Source organism: Arachis hypogaea, chromosome 19 (assembly GCF_003086295.3).
Source record: "Arachis hypogaea cultivar Tifrunner chromosome 19, arahy.Tifrunner.gnm2.J5K5, whole genome shotgun sequence".
NCBI classification, from domain to species: domain Eukaryota; kingdom Viridiplantae; phylum Streptophyta; class Magnoliopsida; order Fabales; family Fabaceae; genus Arachis; species Arachis hypogaea.
In genome coordinates, this window is record NC_092054.1 from 156,133,574 (window position 1) to 156,153,327 (window position 19,754).

General features: G+C 34.0%; 4 protein-coding genes across 5 annotated transcripts; all 4 read left to right on the forward strand.

The window, feature by feature from the left end:
• The first annotated feature begins 1,054 nt into the window (after positions 1-1,054).
• LOC112776275 (lipid phosphate phosphatase 2) lies at positions 1,055-6,144 on the forward strand. Its single transcript, XM_025820368.3, has 8 exons — positions 1,055-1,678; positions 3,132-3,351; positions 3,477-3,564; positions 3,660-3,769; positions 3,872-3,965; positions 4,377-4,565; positions 4,649-4,708; positions 5,622-6,144. Exons 2-8 carry the CDS (start codon positions 3,136-3,138, stop codon positions 5,831-5,833), a joined length of 969 nt encoding a protein of 322 aa, XP_025676153.1. The 5' UTR covers positions 1,055-1,678; positions 3,132-3,135; the 3' UTR covers positions 5,834-6,144.
• A 694-nt stretch (positions 6,145-6,838) lies between these two features.
• LOC112779643 (amino-acid permease BAT1 homolog) lies at positions 6,839-10,201 on the forward strand. Its single transcript, XM_025823977.3, has 8 exons — positions 6,839-7,099; positions 7,542-7,802; positions 7,956-7,974; positions 8,052-8,271; positions 8,360-8,541; positions 8,955-9,244; positions 9,330-9,459; positions 9,782-10,201. The coding sequence occupies exons 1-8, from the start codon at positions 7,002-7,004 to the stop codon at positions 10,127-10,129; spliced, it is 1,548 nt and encodes a 515-aa protein (XP_025679762.1). The 5' UTR covers positions 6,839-7,001; the 3' UTR covers positions 10,130-10,201.
• Positions 10,202-12,324: 2,123 nt separating this feature from the next.
• LOC112776615 (amino-acid permease BAT1 homolog) lies at positions 12,325-15,007 on the forward strand. 2 transcript variants are annotated; one of them, XM_025820824.2, is made up of 8 exons: positions 12,325-12,486; positions 12,567-12,827; positions 12,925-12,943; positions 13,050-13,269; positions 13,361-13,542; positions 13,657-13,946; positions 14,035-14,164; positions 14,355-15,007. In XM_025820824.2, the coding sequence occupies exons 1-8, from the start codon at positions 12,389-12,391 to the stop codon at positions 14,700-14,702; spliced, it is 1,548 nt and encodes a 515-aa protein (XP_025676609.1). In that variant the 5' UTR covers positions 12,325-12,388; the 3' UTR covers positions 14,703-15,007. The 2 variants fall into 2 exon arrangements, with proteins under 2 accessions (XP_025676609.1, XP_072083209.1); XM_072227108.1 differs by lacking the exon at positions 12,925-12,943 and having other exon boundaries at positions 12,567-12,832; positions 13,057-13,269.
• A 1,264-nt stretch (positions 15,008-16,271) lies between these two features.
• On the forward strand, positions 16,272-19,248 carry LOC112776613 (amino-acid permease BAT1). Its single transcript, XM_025820821.3, has 8 exons — positions 16,272-16,696; positions 16,894-17,154; positions 17,261-17,279; positions 17,390-17,609; positions 17,714-17,895; positions 17,978-18,267; positions 18,446-18,575; positions 18,758-19,248. Exons 1-8 carry the CDS (start codon positions 16,404-16,406, stop codon positions 19,103-19,105), a joined length of 1,743 nt encoding a protein of 580 aa, XP_025676606.1. The 5' UTR covers positions 16,272-16,403; the 3' UTR covers positions 19,106-19,248.
• The last annotated feature ends 506 nt before the right edge of the window (positions 19,249-19,754 follow it).

Here is a 19,754-nt window from a genome sequence, read left to right on the forward strand (position 1 = left end):
ACGGTTCTTGTAACAACTTAAATTTGGATGTGCTATATGATTTGAGTTTTATATGTGAGCATTGAACAATTCAAAAGGAGGAGGAATGGTATAGTGCTTATAAGGTTTTCCATGAAAGTAATGGATGATAAATAAAAGCATTAATAAACTTGTAAGATGCACATGCACTTTTCCAAGTTATCACGAATATCCAGCCAGCTGCATTGTCTGCTTGCTCGCATAACAATAAAGCCCATAAAAGAACATGTTTCTTGTAGCCCTAAAGGGCGAGCAAGAGAATTATTTTTTTTTTCAATTATGTGATAAAGTGTGATCTTTTATCTTAAATTCTTAAAGTAAGACAAAAAAAAAATACGTAAAAAAAGATATTAAATGATAAAAAATTACATGTTATCAAACAATTTAAGAAAAAAATTGAAAAAGTTTACTCCCATAATCTTTTACTGATTTTAGAATAAATAAACTTATTATTTGGCCCTCTAAGTTATGTACTATATTATATTATTATATAATCTTAATACAGCAAGTACGATTCACTATGATATTCAGCTAAACATTAAATAAATCATGAATCATAGGGAAAAGAAAGGAGACTTTTCCTTGACAGTATGTATTTTATTTTATATATTATTTGAGGTGTATGCCTCAGGAAATAATCATATGCAAATCAGTTGTCACCTCTTCTTAGCAATCAAAGGGTTGCTGGAGTAGTAAGCAATAACCACCCCGACCCATTTAATAAAAAATTCAATAAGAAATGTCTATAGTCTAAAATAAAGTCCGTTAGGTTCTGAAAAATTAAACAGTATATTTCACATATAAACTGAAATTAGTCAAAATTTGATTAATGAAAAAGGAGATTTGAATTAAACCCCTTGCAATTGCAAACGAGTTGATAGAGTTTGAATGGATGACTGACTAAATCCAAATAAGAAAAAGCAAAAGCCAAAAGGAAAAGAGGCAAAGCGGGGTTGAGATACGATTACGAAGTTAAAGTGCATATAGAAATTAGAAAACATATCCACTCTTCCGTTGAGTAGTTATGATTTGTGAACGCAATAATAATAATTTTAGTAAGTAATTGTATTGTATTTTACCTTTCCAAACGAAAGGGAAAAAAAAAATCAAATTATTCAAATTTATTTATTATTAGTTTATTACACCATTGGCTTCTTTCTATGCCAAGGCTCTCTCGCCACTCTGTCTGTGTGACCGTGTCGGTTGCTGTTCCTTTTTTTTTCTTCCCCCTTCTTTCATTTTTTTTTTCGGTGTTCTATAGGGAGTTTGAGTAGAGAGCAAATAATTAGTTGTAAATAACGAAAAACAAATAAAAGGTGACATAGGAAGAACCGAAGAAGATTACTCGTAACAATTCTAATAAGCAATTATGAAGTTCAAATTCCCTATTTCCCTTTCATAAGTAGAAAATAGAATAACTGACCCGAAATCATGAAGGAAGCAAATTCCTAATAATTGAGAAGAAAACAAGAGATAGCGAAACCGCTTTGCGTTGTTCAACAACTCCACGCGCCTTCACCATTGTTTCTGCTGCTTCCGCCTTTTTTGAATTTCCTTTCTCCTACATCACCACAAACGCACATTCTCTCCCACACATTTTCATATCATTCTTTCCTTCTGCTTAGCCTTGAATCTCGAACACGTGCATCTGAATCTGCAGGTCAGTTACTTTCTCTCAATCTCTTCGCATTGTGATTCCTCTTTGTTCGTTGCACGTTTCACTTTTGTGTCTCGGTTTTTTACGCTTTTGCTTCTTAATTTTCTGTTAAGCGCGACTTGTGTAATATTTGATAGCTTAAGTTGACTCCTCCTCGAAAATGCTCTTGTTTCCCGTGAAAACCGCTTCCACAGAATATTAACGGTTGGATTTGTGTGCTGATTGCTGAAACACTCTTCTCAATCGATGATTTTACTTATCAGAGATTCAGAGTTGGATGTGATCTTTTTTTTTTTCTTTTTCCGGCTGTGGAACTCCTTGAGACAATTCTCGTTTTTCTTTATCTGTGTTCGACCGACGAATGAGTTTGAACTAGCAAAAGGATGAAAACTCTCCTTTTTTTCTTTATGATTACTTTTTGAAGAGAATACGCACTGTATATAGTTATTAACTTGATGATACCGGTGCCTGCTCAATAGCTAGGGCACAGAAAACTTACACCGTGATCATTATGAATTCTGTGGCTGGAATTAACCGTGCGATCTAGATAATTTTGGATTTTATATAGGTGTATATGTAATTATATATTTCTGGTGCTAAGAAATCGTGTGTTGACTCATTCTTGGTTAATCAATTAGATGTCTAAAGGTTTTGCATTCCCCTGAGGAGGTTTAAGAGAACTCAGAGCTTGCGACTGTCACATCGTTTTGGGATAGGTCAATAATGAATTGTCTTGATTTTATCAAAGTCAATATCTTACCCGTGAATATGATTAATTTGAATGCTGCTTTCGTTGATTGCAATTCAACCCCAAATTGAACCGTGAACCTACATTCCTACCTACCTGTTAAAGTGTTTTATATAACACATTCCTACCTACCCTCATTCCATCTTCTTTTTGCTCCTCCTTTTTTGGAACCTGTAGTCTAAAAGTCCTTACATTCTTTTCCATTTCTCTTACCAATCTAAGCATGAAAAGTATATCAACGAAATCATATGCATAACAATATACTGTGGTTCAATGGTAATGACAAATTGACAATGGTAGTGATTACATGTTTGCTCGAGATCAATATGAGGCACAACATTAAATAAATAAAAACTGAAAAAATGGAACTATACATTCAGGTTTATTACCCTAAAAAACTTGTCACTCTAAGAATTTGAGGTGTCTTTGTGTACAAAATTGGGCTTGGGAAAAAGTGGAGAAAAATCCTTCAGACGCCAAACTACATAGTTCTGGATTGTAAATTTTCTTTCTTCTTGGGTGAAGACTCTTCCCCAATCCTATCTACTGAATTAATAGGATCTATCCCGCTAGTGTTCTGTTTTGTCAGTTTCACATGATTTGTGACTCTCTGTTTGTTTTGTTCTCCTTTCTGATTTTGCTTTTGCTAAATTTCCTTAAATTTTATGGTACCTTAATTCCTTCTTCCTATTTTCTCATTTGAAGCAGAGAAATGCCAGAAATTCAATTGGGTACACACACTATCAGATCACATGGAACTAGAGTGGCAAGAATACATATGCATGACTGGTTTATTCTTTTGCTTCTTGTGATCATTGATGCTGTCTTGAATATAATAGAGCCATTCCACCGTTTTGTTGGACGGGATATGATGACAGACCTTAGCTACCCATTGAAAGATAATACTATTCCCTTTTGGGCAGTTCCGGTATGTTGTATTTCCAAGAATTGTCTTAAAAGAAATTTACACCTATACAGATATTAAAGCTATATTATCCATTGGTTTGATCAACATTCAAGATATAATCTCTTGACTGTGTACTTTCTGAGCAGATCATTGCAATATTGTTGCCGCTGGTCATCTTTCTTATTTACTATTTCATTAGAAAGGATGTTTATGACTTTCACCATGCTATATTGGGTACGTCTCTGAACCTTTTAAAAGTTTTTTGTTATTTGTTATCCTTCCTGTTTGCAGATCACTGATACACGAACATATTGTGAAATTCACACCAGGCCTTCTGTATTCAGTCCTCATTACTGCTGTGATAACTGATGCTATCAAAGATGGTGTTGGACGACCACGGCCAGATTTCTTCTGGCGTTGTTTTCCTAATGGGAAAGGGGTGGGTTTTCAACATCAACTACTGAGCCTGTTTTATTCCCTTTAATGTTGCACTTTGTATTTCATTGCTGAATAAAAATGACATTGGTGCATGACATATCAGGTGTTTGATCAAGTAACAACTGATGTTAGGTGTACTGGAGATAAAAGTGTTATCAAGGAAGGGCACAAAAGTTTCCCAAGTGGACATACCTCCTGTATGTAGCCTTTGACGATCTTAAATTAGAATTACATTCTCTTCTAATATATTCTTTTTTCTATTTAAAAAATCTTTATAGAGTATAACTACAAAGTCAGAAATTGTTCATGGATGAGTTTGGTTAAAAAGAATAAGGATACAAGAATCTTTGAACCCTATTTAAGAATAATATACTTACGTAAAAGGTTGAGGTTTTGGTGGTATTAGAATAGTTAGTTTATCAACCTTGTGAATTTTGAAAAAGGGCTTCCCGTAGATTTGGCATTTTTGTGTGGTGGTCCATCTCAAGAATGTGTTATTCTGTTCTTGTTTTGTAATTTACTACTTCCTACATGAATGACAACAATATAATCAAATAAAGTCTCCTTTTTTGCTTTTATTTTTTTTAATTATTTTATTTTTTATCCAGGGTCCTTTGCTGGTCTTGTTTATCTGTCTTGGTATCTATCTGGAAAAGTTAGGGCATTTGATCGTAGTGGCCACATTGCAAAGCTCTGTCTTGTTTTCTTTCCAATCCTCATGGCATCTATGGTTGCTGTCTCTCGTGTTGATGATTATTGGCATCATTGGCAAGATGTGTTTGCTGGAGGCCTAATAGGTTTGTTATTTAAAGTTAAATTTATTATTAACATTTAAGTAAATCTTTTGGTAAAGTTTCTTATGCAGACTTTTGCTATGCAGGGAGTGTAATTGCTTCCTTTTGTTACTTGCAATTCTTCCCACCACCATATGACACTGACGGTATGACCATGAATTGTTATCTTTTCTAGTATGTGTTGCAAAATCTGTCATATCTAACATCTTATACTGCAAGTTTAGTATGTGTTGCAAAAAAAAGAATGTTTAACATGTTCTGTGTCCTATATATTCTGTGATCATATGATTTGATGCTGTTCCTAATATGATTTAAGCTTCTATAAATATTAACAAAACTATTATTAGATTAGTAAACAATATATTTTGCAGCTTTTGAAATAACTTTCATATCAACGAATTATTGATATTATTATTATTATTATTATTATTATTATTATTATTATTTGGTGGGGGGTGTGGAGGCGGGGGGGTGTCATACAAACCCACCCACACAACCATAACCAAGCTATTGCTAGGGATCGAGCATGATGTGCCTATATAGGAGGCAATTGCTTTTGCAGTTTTGCATAGTTGCACAAGTCTCATTCATTTGATATTATTTTGTTGGGTTGATTATTTTTTAAAAAAAGCTACATTTAAATTTATGTTTATTTAGGTTTAGTTCCAAGGTTGGGCCGTTGGGAACCTGGCCCAAATCTAAAATAATTTATAGTTGGGCTAGGTCCAATCTTTACATAAAATGAAGGGGAAAAGAAGATCTTGTATGACAAAAACAGATCTTGTAACTGAAGAACTGTCGCCACGTAAATTTGTTGGAGCTGAGTGAAAATTTGTCATTTGATGTTTTCTTTCGATTGAGATTAAGCAATGGATTAGCGTCTTTGTTTATGCGGCCAATCTTTTGTCTAATTGTCTAAGGACTAAGATCCTCGGCCCTGTTATTCAGGTGTCTTGAAGCATAGATGGCTTTTCGGTTGGCTTGTTTACACAAGTGTTGTTCATCAATGATTACTTGATTTCATGTTTCAAGAATAATATGATACTGTCACATATGCAGGGTGGGGGCCTCATGCATATTTCCGGATGTTGGCTGAATCTCATAATGCCGCTCGAACCTCTTCCGCCAATAATGACAGCCAGCGAGTGCAGTCCTCTGAGCTTCAGGCAGTGACTTTGTATATCCCACCTCACCAGGAGGGAGATACACGAAGCAATAGCTGGGATTCAAGCCCCATGTTAGGCGCACCACAAAATGTCAGGACACACTGACTGCTGTAAAGAGATTGGAAAGATCACCGGATGTAAAAATTTTACGGGTTTGAGTTTTAGTTGCAGATAATAGACATTAGCATCACCCTGTTAGATATATATGCGGATGTCGATCTCTTTGGTTTTAACTTTTGAGCTTCTTATTGGATTAGAAATATCTTGTAAGTTCGTTATCCTTTTTTTTATAATGGCTTAGTTTTTACTTTTTACAGTCACTTGTTTCCAGTACATATACTAACATTACTCTATACATCATATATCGTTGGATGAATGATTATTAGTGAAACGTAATTGTTAAGTTAGGTTTAAAATGTGTGTCCAAAACTAATTTGTCATGTTTAATTTTTCCCTTAAAATAGCATAATGTGAGAGAGAAAAATAATAATTCTCAGCTATATGGAACATTTGGTTACGACGAAATGAGGCCATATTTTAGAACAAGACTACAAAAGTCGTTGATTGTGTGGCTCAATCCTTCTTATGTGCTGCAGAGTAGTGTCGTAAATAATCTTTGTTATTGATGGCTATGTCGGAGATGATTTTGGATTTGTTTTTCTTTTTCTTGTTTGGATTCTTTGCTCCACTGTAGTGTTGAGCTTTTTTGTTCAAAATAAATAAATAAATAAACAAGGAGCAAAGCACCGATAAATCTATAAATACATATTAGTCGTTGTTCATATTTACGAAGTCTCCAAGAGTTTTATAAAGAGCCATCTTAAATGTTTTGAGTCATCATAACTATAAAAATCAATCGTCATGTATTTATGTATAAATATGTGTGTTGCTTAACTTTTATAGATAATTAATTTAATAATTAATTTTTTTATATACGCATAATATGATTGTCATATTAAGTATAAATGGATTTTCAAGTTAAAAAATATCATTATAGTAGTCATGATTTTTTAATTTAAATTGAGTTTGACTATTGACAATTTTACGTACCTAACTTCCCAATGACTCGAAAGAAAATGTTTGTTAAGGGCCGGACAATATTTTAAAGAAAGATATGACAAAAAATGGAGGGAAAGTCAGCAACAAACGACAACCTAGCACGTTATTTATTCTGGCAAAGATCAAACGGCGAGTGCTTAAAGACCATGCTTCTCTGTTTGTCTGCTTAGTGTAACTGCTGCAAGCAAAGCTACAGAGCAGCAATACTGAAAAGATGACAATCCCATCTGATAGTGAAGCTGCTTCTCTTGATTCTGGGCATGTCCGCCTTCACGAACTCGGCTACAAGCAAGAGCTCAAGCGTGATCTCTCGTTAAGTTCTCTCCTTTTTCACCTTTCATTTTCATTTGCTAACTAGTTTGCTATTTAGATCCCAAGAATAGGATATTTTGAAATACTACTATTAGAAACTCACTTCACTTGTAAATAAACTACTTGTTTGAGAAGTTTTAGTTTAAATTTTGTTTAATTGATATTGAGAAAAGTTGTTTAAATTTACTTAGTGCTGAATGAATTTGATTTTACTTTATTTCCACAAAACAATTTTATTATTTTTTTACTTTTGAGTGGTAAGTTCTTTTTCTTTTAACCAATATTTTTAAGTTTGATTTTTTGTATATGGATTAACATCTCTATAGAATCTCAATACCTGAACATGATTGATTGTCTTGACTAACAAAATATGGTAAGTTTTTGTTTTAGTACTTGGATTCACGGTTTTTTATTTTGATTCCTAAATTTGTCCAATATGCAGGGTCATCTCAAATTTTGCACTTACATTTTCTATTATATCCGTGCTGACTGGTATAAGTACTCTTTACAATACTGGTTTAAACTATGGTGGTCCAGTTTCAATGGTGTATGGCTGGTTGGTAGTTTGTATCTTCACCATGCTTGTTGCTCTATCAATGGCTGAGATTTGTTCAGCATATCCAACTTCTGGTGGTCTCTACTTTTGGAGTGCCAAGCTTGCTGGTCCTCAATGGGCACCCTTTGCCTCTTGGATCACTGGCTGGTATTGTAGCCAACTCATCTTTTTTTGATTCGGAAATTTCTTTTCATACTCATTCTTCGTCGCGCATTGAGCCAATTCATAATTCATTCCTCTCCACTAGTAGAAACGATGAGTTGCTGAGTATATATAACACAATGTTGGTTTCCCATGCAGGTTCAATATCATTGGCCAGGTATTTTTGAAAAATCACATAATCTAGTATTTTTGATAACCCATTTGACTAAGTTTTGAAATTTTTTTCATTTGCAGTGGGCAGGGACAACAAGTATAGACTTCTCACTAGCACAACTGATTCAGGTTATCATTCTCCTTAGTACTGGTGGGAAAAATGGTGGTGGATATGTGGCATCTAAATATGTAGTTATTGCTATCCATGGTGGGATTTTGCTCCTACATGGTATAATAAACAGCCTCCCTATCTCAATGTTATCACTCTTGGCAAACTTTGGTACTGTTTGGAATGTTGTAGGTAGGAAGAATTTTTCTATTTGAATTCTCTTTTTCAGTTTAGGGGAAATGATTTTGAATATCTAATTGGAACTTGAAAAAACTTTCAGGTGTTGTTGTGCTTATTATTCTGATCCCATCTGTTGCAACGAAAAAAGCGAGTGCCAAGTTTGTTTTCACCGAGTTCAATACAGATAATGGGGTTGGAATCAATAGCAGACCTTACATATTTGTTTTGGGACTTCTTATGAGTCAGTATACCTTAGCTGGGTATGATGCATCAGCTCATATGGTGAATATTTTTCGCTCTTTTTCGCCCCCTCTCACAGAATGCATTTCCTGTCATATAAATTTTGCATTTCTATTGCATGATCCCTTGAAAGTGCTTTTTTCGTCAAGAATTTAAGTATTAGTTTATAAGTATTGGTGCTATTCATTTACTGTTATAATCCATGCTGACAGATAAACAAGGGGAAAATTGAGAAAGTTAGAATTGGATTTTGTTAATGGTGAGATTTAGATTTACATTAGAGATACACACTACATATAGGATGGTAACTATCAAGAAACTAACACATTGTAGTAGCCAACATCCAGAAGTGATTAACCTCTAAGTCACTAATGTCTCTAAAATTTAACTTGACTGGTTGAGTGATTAAAGGATTGGACTAAGATTTTTCTTTTATTGAAAACTTCAATTTTCAGACGGAGGAAACCAAGAGATCTGATATAAATGGACCAAAAGGAATTATCAGCTCAGTTGGAATATCTATTGTTTTTGGATTTGGTTACATATTAGGCATTACCTTTGCAGTTACTGATATCCCTTACCTATTGAGTCAAGACAATGATGCTGGTGGATATGCAATTGCTCAAATATTTTATATGACATTCAAGAAAAGATATGGCCATGGATTTGGGGGTATTATGTGCTTGGTGATTATTGCTATTGCCATATTTTTCTGTGGTATGGGTTCAGTTACCAGCAACTCAAGGTAAATGTACCTGAAATTTGGTGCTATGCATTTGGCATTTGCATATTAGAGGCTTTATAATCTCTCTAGTTGCTTATATTTACAGGATGGCTTATGCTTTCTCAAGAGATGGGGCCATGCCCTTGTCATCATTGTGGCATCAAGTTAATAAGGAGGAGGTTCCTATAAATGCTGTTTGGCTTTCTGTTTTGATTTCATTTTGCATGGCTCTAACGGTATGTGCTTTTTTATTTTGTTAAGAAATATTAAATATTTTAAATTTCAAAATGCTCTTCAAACCACATCTTCTCTTATTTGTCCTTGGCAACAATGTAGAGGAACTAGTATTTATCTAACGGGTAATGTTAGGTAGACAAAAAAAACAGACAGAACTTGTCTTATTTAGCATTAATTAATTGTCGCAACAATTAATAAATGCTAAATAAGACAAGTTATAGTTGTTTTTGGCTGATTTTATTTGGTTACCAAACATTTCCATTATCTAACTCTGCTAGAGATTCATAATCAGTATCTAACTCAACTCTAATTCTATTGCAGTCTCTTGGAAGCATGGTAGCATTTCAGGCCACAGTGTCAATAGCAGTGATTACTAGCTATATAGCATATGCACTTCCAATATTCTTTAGAGTGACATTGGCAGCAAAGCATTTTGTGCCTGGGCCTTTCAACTTGGGCCGTTATGGGCTCATTGTGGGCTGGGTTGCAGTTATCTGGGTTGTGATAATCTCAGTACTCTTCTCACTCCCTGTTTCCTACCCAATAACCATTGAGACACTTAACTATACCCCTATTGCTCTTGGATGTTTGGTAATTCTTATAGTTTCTTATTGGATCATCAGTGCTCGCCATTGGTTTAAAGGCCCTTTAACCAATATAGATAAATGAAGTTGTGTTCATTATATTTAGTGACTTATATATAATAATAATAATAATGTCTCTTGGCATATCAGAATTTGATATCAGCATCTAATATTAATATAAAAAACACTCAAGACCATACTAAGAAAATCTGCTTTGGTTTAAGTGTTGATATTTGTTTATGGTCAGCATTTTGGGTTGACAATTTGACCTTGTAATTAAGAATTGTGATTTTTCTTTTGAATACCTAAATACCAAGACTTTAGATCAAAATACAAAAGGAAAAGGGGATGTAAATAAGAAAAGTGAGATGTGATCCACCGACGCTTTTTCTTCGGGCATGCACGTCTTCACTCTTCATGAACTCGGTTACAAGAAAGAGCTTGATCTTTCATTGCCCTGCTTCTCCCTGAAATTCAAACAAATAAAAAAGATTTACAAAAATAATTCGCTAAATTAACTATTTTTATAAAATATATATTAAAATATTTATATATAAATATAAAATAAATTTACTATTCCCAATAAAATAAGATTACAAATTTATACTCTGCACAACTTGACGTAGCTACCTTCCTAATGACTTGGAAGAAAATATTTGGATAAACCATCAAATGCGTTCAACTTTAATGCAAGTGTAAAATTTAAACAGTTGTGCAATTATATCTATTTTTGGATGACCATCTAAGCAATTAATATAATGTGGTATTATATAATTAGATGTATATATAAAATTATTTTATACTGATTAATTTTGATACAATGATAATTATACGTACATCTAATTACGTAACGTTATCAAAATTAAACCCAAAAAGTAGTAGGATTGATGTAAGTGCAGTTAGAAAAATATGAAAGCTGAGTTAGCAAAGCATCCAAAAGTAAAAAGGCAGTTAGAGATTAGAAAAGTGTAGAAATTTATTGTTAGCAATTTATTGCAACTAACTCTCCAACTTATCAAGTTTAGAAGCTGTGTATAAATATAAAAATCTTTGGTTGTTGTTGAATGTGAAAAATCAACTGTTACCAATAGAATTCTTCATTCCCTCTCGTCATCTACTTTTTTTTTCTCTTTATTTTCTTAGCATAAAAAATAATTATTATTTTTATTAAATACTCATCTAAAAGAAATTATACACAGTATCGTGCATTAAAGTTAAACTCAAAATACCATCTGATTTGATAATAAAATTATTCTATAAATCTATTAATGATAAAAATACTCTCATTTTTTTTAAGTAGTAAATAACTTTATGTATTTACGAATCACTTGTATAATTCATCCAAAATTTTGTGAGAATATATGGCTAACCATTTAAAAATTTTATACAAAAATTAAAACCAAAAATTGATCTCAAAATTTGTTATTTTTAAAATTATTTTTTGATATTTACAAAAATCACAAAAATTTATAGTAAAATCATCACATTTTAACAATAAAAGAAACATTTGTGAAGGTTGCACAAAATATTTTAAAGTATGGTACAAGAAAAATTGTAGGGAAAGTCAGCCATAAACGAAAAGCTATAGCGTTATTTATTCTGGCAAAAAATAGTACGGAATGAAGTTGAAGAATATCAATTACCGATTTGCATTAGTTAATGATTTTTTATTTTTAAATTTAGAATGAATTTGACTTTGGATAGTTGACTTTTGTACCGGCTGCCTTCCTAGGCTGCGTTTGTTTTTAAGATCAGGATGGGACAATACACCGAGAACAGGATAAGATAAGACACGGACAGAGATACAAAATTTTGTGTTATTATATTTTGTTTGGTGATAAAATAGAACAAATTATGAAAATTCAATTTATTCTATTTTTTTTATTCAAAAAATTTAAGATGAAAAATATAACAATAAAAAATATAATTATAAAAAATTAACAAGAATAATAAAAGAAAAAATAAAAAATAAGTTATGTTCCTTGTTAGTGTCTCCGTGTCGATGGACACAAAATACACTAATTCAGTGTCTCTTTACACATTGTCTTTGTCCATGTCTCCTCTGCCAAACACAATTTTGTGTCTTAGTGTCCCTGTCTCAGTGTCCGTAGCGACTTGAAATATTTGTTTACGGCTGCACAAAATATTTTAAAGATAATAAATACTTATATCCAGTTATCTTTATGTAAAGTAAAATTAAAAATTAAAAATGATTGAAAATCTATTCATTTAAATTTATCAAATCATTTAACGATTCTCAACTACTAACTTTAAGTCCTTAAGACGCACTGCTTCTCTGTTTATCTGCTTAGTGCAACTGCAAGCAAAGCTAAAGAGTGAAAAGATGACAATTCCATTTGATAATGAAGGTGCTTCTCTTGATTCTGGGCTTGTCCGTCTTCATGAACTAGGCTACAAGCAAGAGCTCAAGCGTGAACTCTCGTTAAGTTCTCTCCTTTATCACCTTTCATTTCAGACCCAAAAATAGCATATTTTGATTCCTTATTTCATCCAATGTGCAGGGTCATCTCAAATTTTGCACTTACATTTTCTATTATATCCGTACTTACTTGTATAAGCACCCTTTACAACACTGGTTTAAACTATGGTGGCCCAGTTTCTATGGTGTATGGCTGGTTGGTAGTTTGTATCTTCACCATGCTTGTTGCTCTATCAATGGCTGAGATTTGTTCAGCATATCCAACTTCTGGTGGTCTCTACTTTTGGAGCGCCAAGCTTGCTGGCCCTCAATGGGCACCCTTTGCCTCTTGGATCACTGGCTGGTATTGTATCCAACTCATCTTTTTTTTATTTGAAAATGTTTTTCAATTCATAATTCATCCCTCTCCAGATGTAACATAATATTGGTTTCCCATGCAGGTTCAATATTATTGGCCAGGTATTCTTGAAAAATCACATAGTTTAGTATTTCACCATCCTTCAACTTTTACTGCAAAGTCAAAGTTGAGTAAGTTGAAGGTTTTTGAATTTCTATTCATTTGCAGTGGGCAGGGACAACAAGTATAAACTTCTCACTGGCACAGCTGCTTCAGGTTATCATTCTGCTTAGTACTGGTGGCAAAAATGGTGGTGGATATGTCGCATCTAAATATGTAGTTATTGCTATCCATGGTGGAATTTTGGTCATACATGGTGTAATTAACAGCCTCCCTATCTCAATCTTATCACTCTTGGCACACTTGGGTGCTATTTGGAATGTTGTAGGTAGGAAGAAATTTCCTATTTGAATTTTCTTTTTCAGTAGTTTAGGGGGAGAAGACTTTGAATACTTAATTGGAATTTGACAAACTCTCAGGTGTTTTTGTTCTTATTATTCTAATCCCATCTGTTGCAACGGAGAGGGCAAGTGTCAAGTTTGTTTTCACTGAGTTCAATTCAGATAATGGGGCTGGAATCAACAGCAAATCTTACATATTTGTTCTGGGACTTCTTATGAGTCAGTTTACCCTAGCTGGGTATGATGCATCAGTTCATATGGTGAATTTTTCCACTTTTTTTGTTTTTTGGCCTTGTCTCATAGAATATGTTGCCTTAGACTGGTTGAATGATTGGACTAAGATTTTTCTTTTTATTAAAAACTTCAATTTTCAGACGGAGGAAACTAAGAGATCTGATATAAATGGACCAAAAGGAATTATCAGCTCAGTTGGAATATCTATTGTTGTTGGATTCTGTTACATACTAGGCATTACCTTTGCAGTTACTGATATCCCTTACCTATTGAGTGAAGACAATGATGCTGGTGGATATGCCATTGCTCAAATATTTTATATGTCATTCAAGAAAAGATATGGCAGTGGATTTGGGGGTATTATGTGCTTGGTTATTGTTGCTATTGCTATATTTTTCTGTGGTATGGGTTCAATTACCAGCAACTCAAGGTAAATGTACCTGAAATTCAGTACTATCCATTTGGCATTTGCACATTAAAGGTTTTGTAATCTCTCTAGTTGCTTATTATATGTACAGGATGGCTTATGCTTTCTCAAGAGATGGGGCCATGCCCTTGTCATCATTGTGGCATCAAGTTAATAAGGAGGAGGTTCCTATAAATGCTGTTTGGCTTTCTGTTTTGATTTCATTTTGCATGGCACTAACAGTATGTATTTTATGTTTTACTAAGAAAAATTATTTAGTTATCTGGATCTTGTGCTAACAGAAAGAAGAAACTATATAACAGAATTATAAGTAACTGCTAACTAACTTCATCTTAGCTAAGGCTATTTGTAACTGTGAAATCTGTTCTTGGCATTGGCAAGTCTCTAAACTCAACTCTAATTGTAATGCAGTCTCTTGGAAGCATGGTAGCATTTCAGGCCACTGTGTCCATAGCAGTAATTAGTCTCTATGTAGCATATGCACTTCCAATATTCTTCAGGGTGACATTGGCAGCAAAGCATTTTCAGCCTGGGCCTTTCAACTTGAGCCGTTATGGGATTATTGTGGGTTGGGTTGCAGTTATCTGGGTTGTGTTAATCTCAGTACTCTTCTCACTGCCTGTTTCCTACCCAATAACCATTGAGACACTTAACTACACCCCTATTGCTCTTGGATGTTTGATTATTCTTATAGTTTCTTATTGGATCATCAGTGCTCGCCATTGGTTTAAAGGCCCTTTAACCAATACAGAAAACTAAAGTTGTGTTCATTATACATGCAAGGCCTTGGTCTAGTGGTCATCATCTATGTCTTGCAACACACGCATACCAAGGTCAAGTAGTGGATAGAACTCTTAAGTATTGTTTGTACGAGTGAATTTGTAATATTTAGAATTAGGAGTTGTCCAATTGACCAAAAAAAGATAAACTACATTTTGGGGTTTAAGTTTTAATGGTGTCAATGAAAAACCTTTAAGTAGAGTGTTTTAGAGTGAATGTGAGTTGTATGAAAAAAAAAATATTGTATTCATTATATTTATTATTTGGTGACTTATATATAATAATGTCTCTTGCCATTTTATTTTTATGTCAGAAGATGATATCAGCCTCTGATATTTGTATACAAAACTTTGAAGACCATACTAATAAAATCTGCTTTGGTCAAAGTGTTGAATTTTTCTTTGTTGATTTTTATTTTTGTCAACATTTTGTGCTGATAATTTGACATTGTAATTGGGAATTGTCACGGTTTGGAGTTTTCTTTCTATTCACGCCCAAATCTTGATTACCAAAATACTGAGTTTAAATCAGAAACAAAAAGAGAAGGGGATGTATATAAGAAACTGAGATGTGGTCCACCAAAACAAGCTTTGGTCTGTGTCTGTCCGGAGTTGAAGAAATTGCATTATTAATGGATAAGATATGATGATGTCTCTTCTCATTGTTTTTATGGCAGATAAGCTAACTATGATGGAAAAAATGGATACGTGCACGTGTTCTTTGTCTCTCAGGCTTAGCTGTTTGTGATTTGTGACATACAACCACTGCTTCATTATATATACGGTTACAATAGAATGATACATTATGTTACCTTAAGTTCTCCACATGATTTCTTTTATACTGTATATTGTATGGATTCGTGAAAAAAAAAAAAATGACATCATTAAAATTGAAGTGAGAATATCCGACTAAATTCCCATTTTGGTCCCTGAGATTCACGCGATTACTCAATTTGGTTCTCGAAAATCAAAATTACCTATACTAATCCTCAGGATTTAAGTTCGGGCACTAATATGGTCCCTCGACTCTTTCTGACGATGATTAGGCAAACGGAGTGCTAAGATGACACTCTCACTGCTACGCTGGATGATAAGTAAACGACGTCGTTTACTCTTGGCGCCCAAACAAGTCAAAAATGAAAAATAGTGGAGGTAGAGAAGAAAAAGAATATTTTATTTTGGGTTTCCATCGTTTCTTCTCCCTTTATATACAAAGACGATATTTCTGACTTGTTTAGGTGCCAAGGTAATCGAAGTCGTTTACTCATCATCCAGCATGGCAAGGAGGGTGTCATCTCAGCATTCTATTTGTTTAGTCATCGTCAGAAAGAGTCGAGGGACCACATTGGTGCCCAAACTTGAATCTGGAGGACCAATATAAGTAATTTTAAATTTCGAGGACTAAAATGAGTAATTGCGTGAATCTCAGGGACCAAAATGGGGATTTAGTCGAGAATATCCATTTGAAAAGTTGTGAGAGTATTTTTGTGTCAATTATGGAGGGCCAGCATAGATATTTATATTGTCCCTGCGTGAGTGCAGGTATTCCGAGGTATAACTCGTTCTACTGTCGCTTGAACTTGCTTTCCTGGGAATGAAGGTAAGGAACGTCGTATTCTTGTGAGGGCGGCGGCGTTGGGCACCTCACGACAAAAATTGGATGGGAGAAAATTAGCATCCAATGATTAACAATGACTTACATACATACATACATAATGAAAATTTGGTCAAAGACTCGCAAAATATCAACTCATGGAGTTTTTATCAATCACAAAACCATACTATAACTTTGACTATTCATTTGCTTCCGTGTTGCTTGCTTAATTTGTTCAACCAAGCTCTTAGCTGGTGGAGTCTTGTATTCAACATGACACTCCAAACTCATGTGGTGGTCGACGCTTCTTCTTCTCTTGATTCAGGCCATGCACGTCTTCATGAACTCGGTTACAAGCAAGAGCTCAAGCGTGATCTTTCGTTAAGTCCTCTCCATTCTTTTCTTTCATTTACCTTGCTTCTCCTTCGAATTCTAACTAACAAACAAAAGAAAAAAGTATGTTTTGTATTCAGATTTCAGACAAAAGAAGGTTGTGATTTACTAAAATAAGATCAGAAATTTATAGTTCAGTCTTTATATATATTTATTGCACACTCAAGCATACACTATTTTGCAGGGCTATCTCAAATTTTGCATTCTCGTTTTCTATTATATCGATCCTGACCGGAGTAACCACACTTTACAACACTGGCTTGAACTATGGTGGACCTTTTTCAATGGTCTACGGGTGGCTTATTGCTGGTTTTTTCACCATGTTTGTTGCTTTATCAATGGCTGAGATTTGTTCAGCTTATCCAACTTCTGGTGGTCTCTACTATTGGAGTGCTAAGCTTGCTGGCCCAAATTGGGCACCTTTTGCTTCTTGGATCACTGGCTGGTATTGTAACCAGTTCTTTCATTTTGCATTGTTTTTCTTTGATGAACCTTTCCAACAGTTGTTATTTCTCTGACATGTGTTCTGTCTGGTTTGTTTTTCAATGCAGGTTTAATATTATTGGTCAGGTATTCTTGAGAATTCGAGTATTCTGGACAAGAATTTCAACATCCTAGTGTGTGATGAAGATTTCTAATTAATTTGAAGCTCTAACTTTTTTGCTTCTTTGAATCTCCAGTGGGCAGTGACAACAAGTGTAGATTTCTCATTAGCACAACTGATTCAGGTCATTGTTCTGCTTAGCACTGGTGGAAAAAATGGAGGTGGATATGAAGCATCTAAATATGTAGTTATTGCTATTCATGGTGGAATTTTGCTCCTCCACGGTATATTGAACACCCTTCCTATCTCAGTGCTATCATTCTTTGGACAATTTGCTTCTATTTGGAATGCAATAGGTATGAAAACTTATCCTTTTTTATTTATGTCTGTCTTTTCTAAGTTCATTTCACATGGGAAAATTAAAGCATTTTGAGAGTCTAATTAGAGGCAAAGTTTTCAGGTGTTTTTGTGCTTATGATTCTGATTCCGATTGTTGCGACCCAAAGGGCTAGTGTTAAGTTTGTTTTCACTCATTTCAATACTGATAATGGTGCCGGAATCAGTAGCAGTCCCTACATATTTCTGGTGGGACTTCTTATGGCTCAGTATTCTCTATCTGGATATGATGCATCAGCTCATATGGTAAATCTTTTCTCTTCATTTCTACTTTTCCTTTGTAACATAATTTCAGTCAAGTTATTGAAGAATTTAGCTTAATTTTCAGACAGAAGAGACCAAAGAAGCTGATAAAAATGGACCAAAAGGAATTATCAGTGCTGTGGGAATATCTATTGTTCTTGGATTCTGCTACATATTAGGAATTACCTTTGCAGTTACTAACATCCCTTACCTGTTAAGTACAGACAATGATGCTGGTGGATATGCCATTGCTCAAATATTTTATATGGCATTCAAGGACAGATATGGTCATAGTATTGGAGGGATTATCTGCTTGATCATTGTTGCTGTAGCTATATTTTTTTGTGGTATGAGTTCAGTGACTAGCAACTCAAGGTAACCAACCATGCCTTAGAATATTACTAAAATTTCTTGTGTGCTCTAAGAGCAAATACATTCTCTTGTTCTGTATCATTTATGTTTATATTGCTACTTTGAAGTTACTTATAATTAATTCATCAGAGACAGAGCACTATGAGAGATATTTAATTAATATCTTTAGCTGTTAATGAAGGATGGCTTATGCTTTCTCAAGAGATGAGGCCATGCCATTGTCTTCCTTGTGGCGAAAGGTTAACAAGCAAGAGGTCCCTATCAATGCAGTTTGGCTTTCTGTTTTTATATCATTCTGTATGGCACTGACGGTATGTATTCTGAGAGCTATTAGATGATAATTTAATCAAATCTGTCAAATTAGTTAACGATTTTTAGTTATCAAGTTTACATGAAGTTAACTACACTCGAGTTTCTACCTTCAATTTAATTATATCTTAGTGTAAATGTTATTGATGCCACATTTCTAAACTAAATTTTGACCGTTATGCAGTCTCTTGGGAGCATGGTGGCATTTCAGGCCATGGTGTCCATAGCAACAATTGGTCTCTACATAGCATATGCACTTCCAATATTCTTCAGGGTGACACTTGCAGCAAAGTACTTTGATCCTGGGCCTTTCAATTTGGGCCCTTTTGGGCTCATTGTGGGCTGGGTTGCAGTTCTTTGGGTTGTCACAATCTCAGTACTTTTCTCACTGCCTGTTTCTTATCCAATAACCATTGAGACACTTAACTATACCCCTGTTGCTATTGGATGTTTGATTATTATTATTGTTTCTTATTGGATCATTAGTGGTCGCCGTTGGTTCACAGGACCAATATCCAATATAAAAAACTAAATTTTATTCATTTTTAATAATAATAATTTTTTTAAGAGAATAATTTCCAATAGACATTGTAAACAAAGAAGTTGTGTATTGTCCCTCTGAAAGTAATCAAAGTAGTGATGGACTGATGTAGCTCCATATTTATTGCTTGTTCACTTTACTTAGCAAAATTTTATATTCGCCTCTCTTAATTTGAGATTTATGTTGATAAATGACTCATAATTACATCTAAAAATTTTATCACAGTTTTTTTCCCCTTAAATGAAGGAGATTTTTTTTGTCAATTAATTTCAGTCTAATATTCATTTTAGGCTCTAAGAAAGGTCGTGTGTGATGGGAACTCGTGGATTTGATTTAGAGACAATTTTGTTAAACTAACTAAGCATCATTGTCCATAATTTTGGAAATTAAATAGTAAATTGGAGTTTTATTGGAGAAAGGAGCTAAGGGGAAAAGAAAGTCAATTGAGACGCAAGAATTCTTTCTGGCTCGGCTAGGCTGGTTCTCATCTCATGTTACTTAGCAATACTGCCAGAATGTATTACGCATATCAATAGTTCAATACTGCCAACTAATTAGAGAGGGTGGAAAACAATTTAAAAAATAGAGAAGAGGAGAAATAGGTCACTTTTAGCTTAGAGATTGAGAATTTGAAAATACA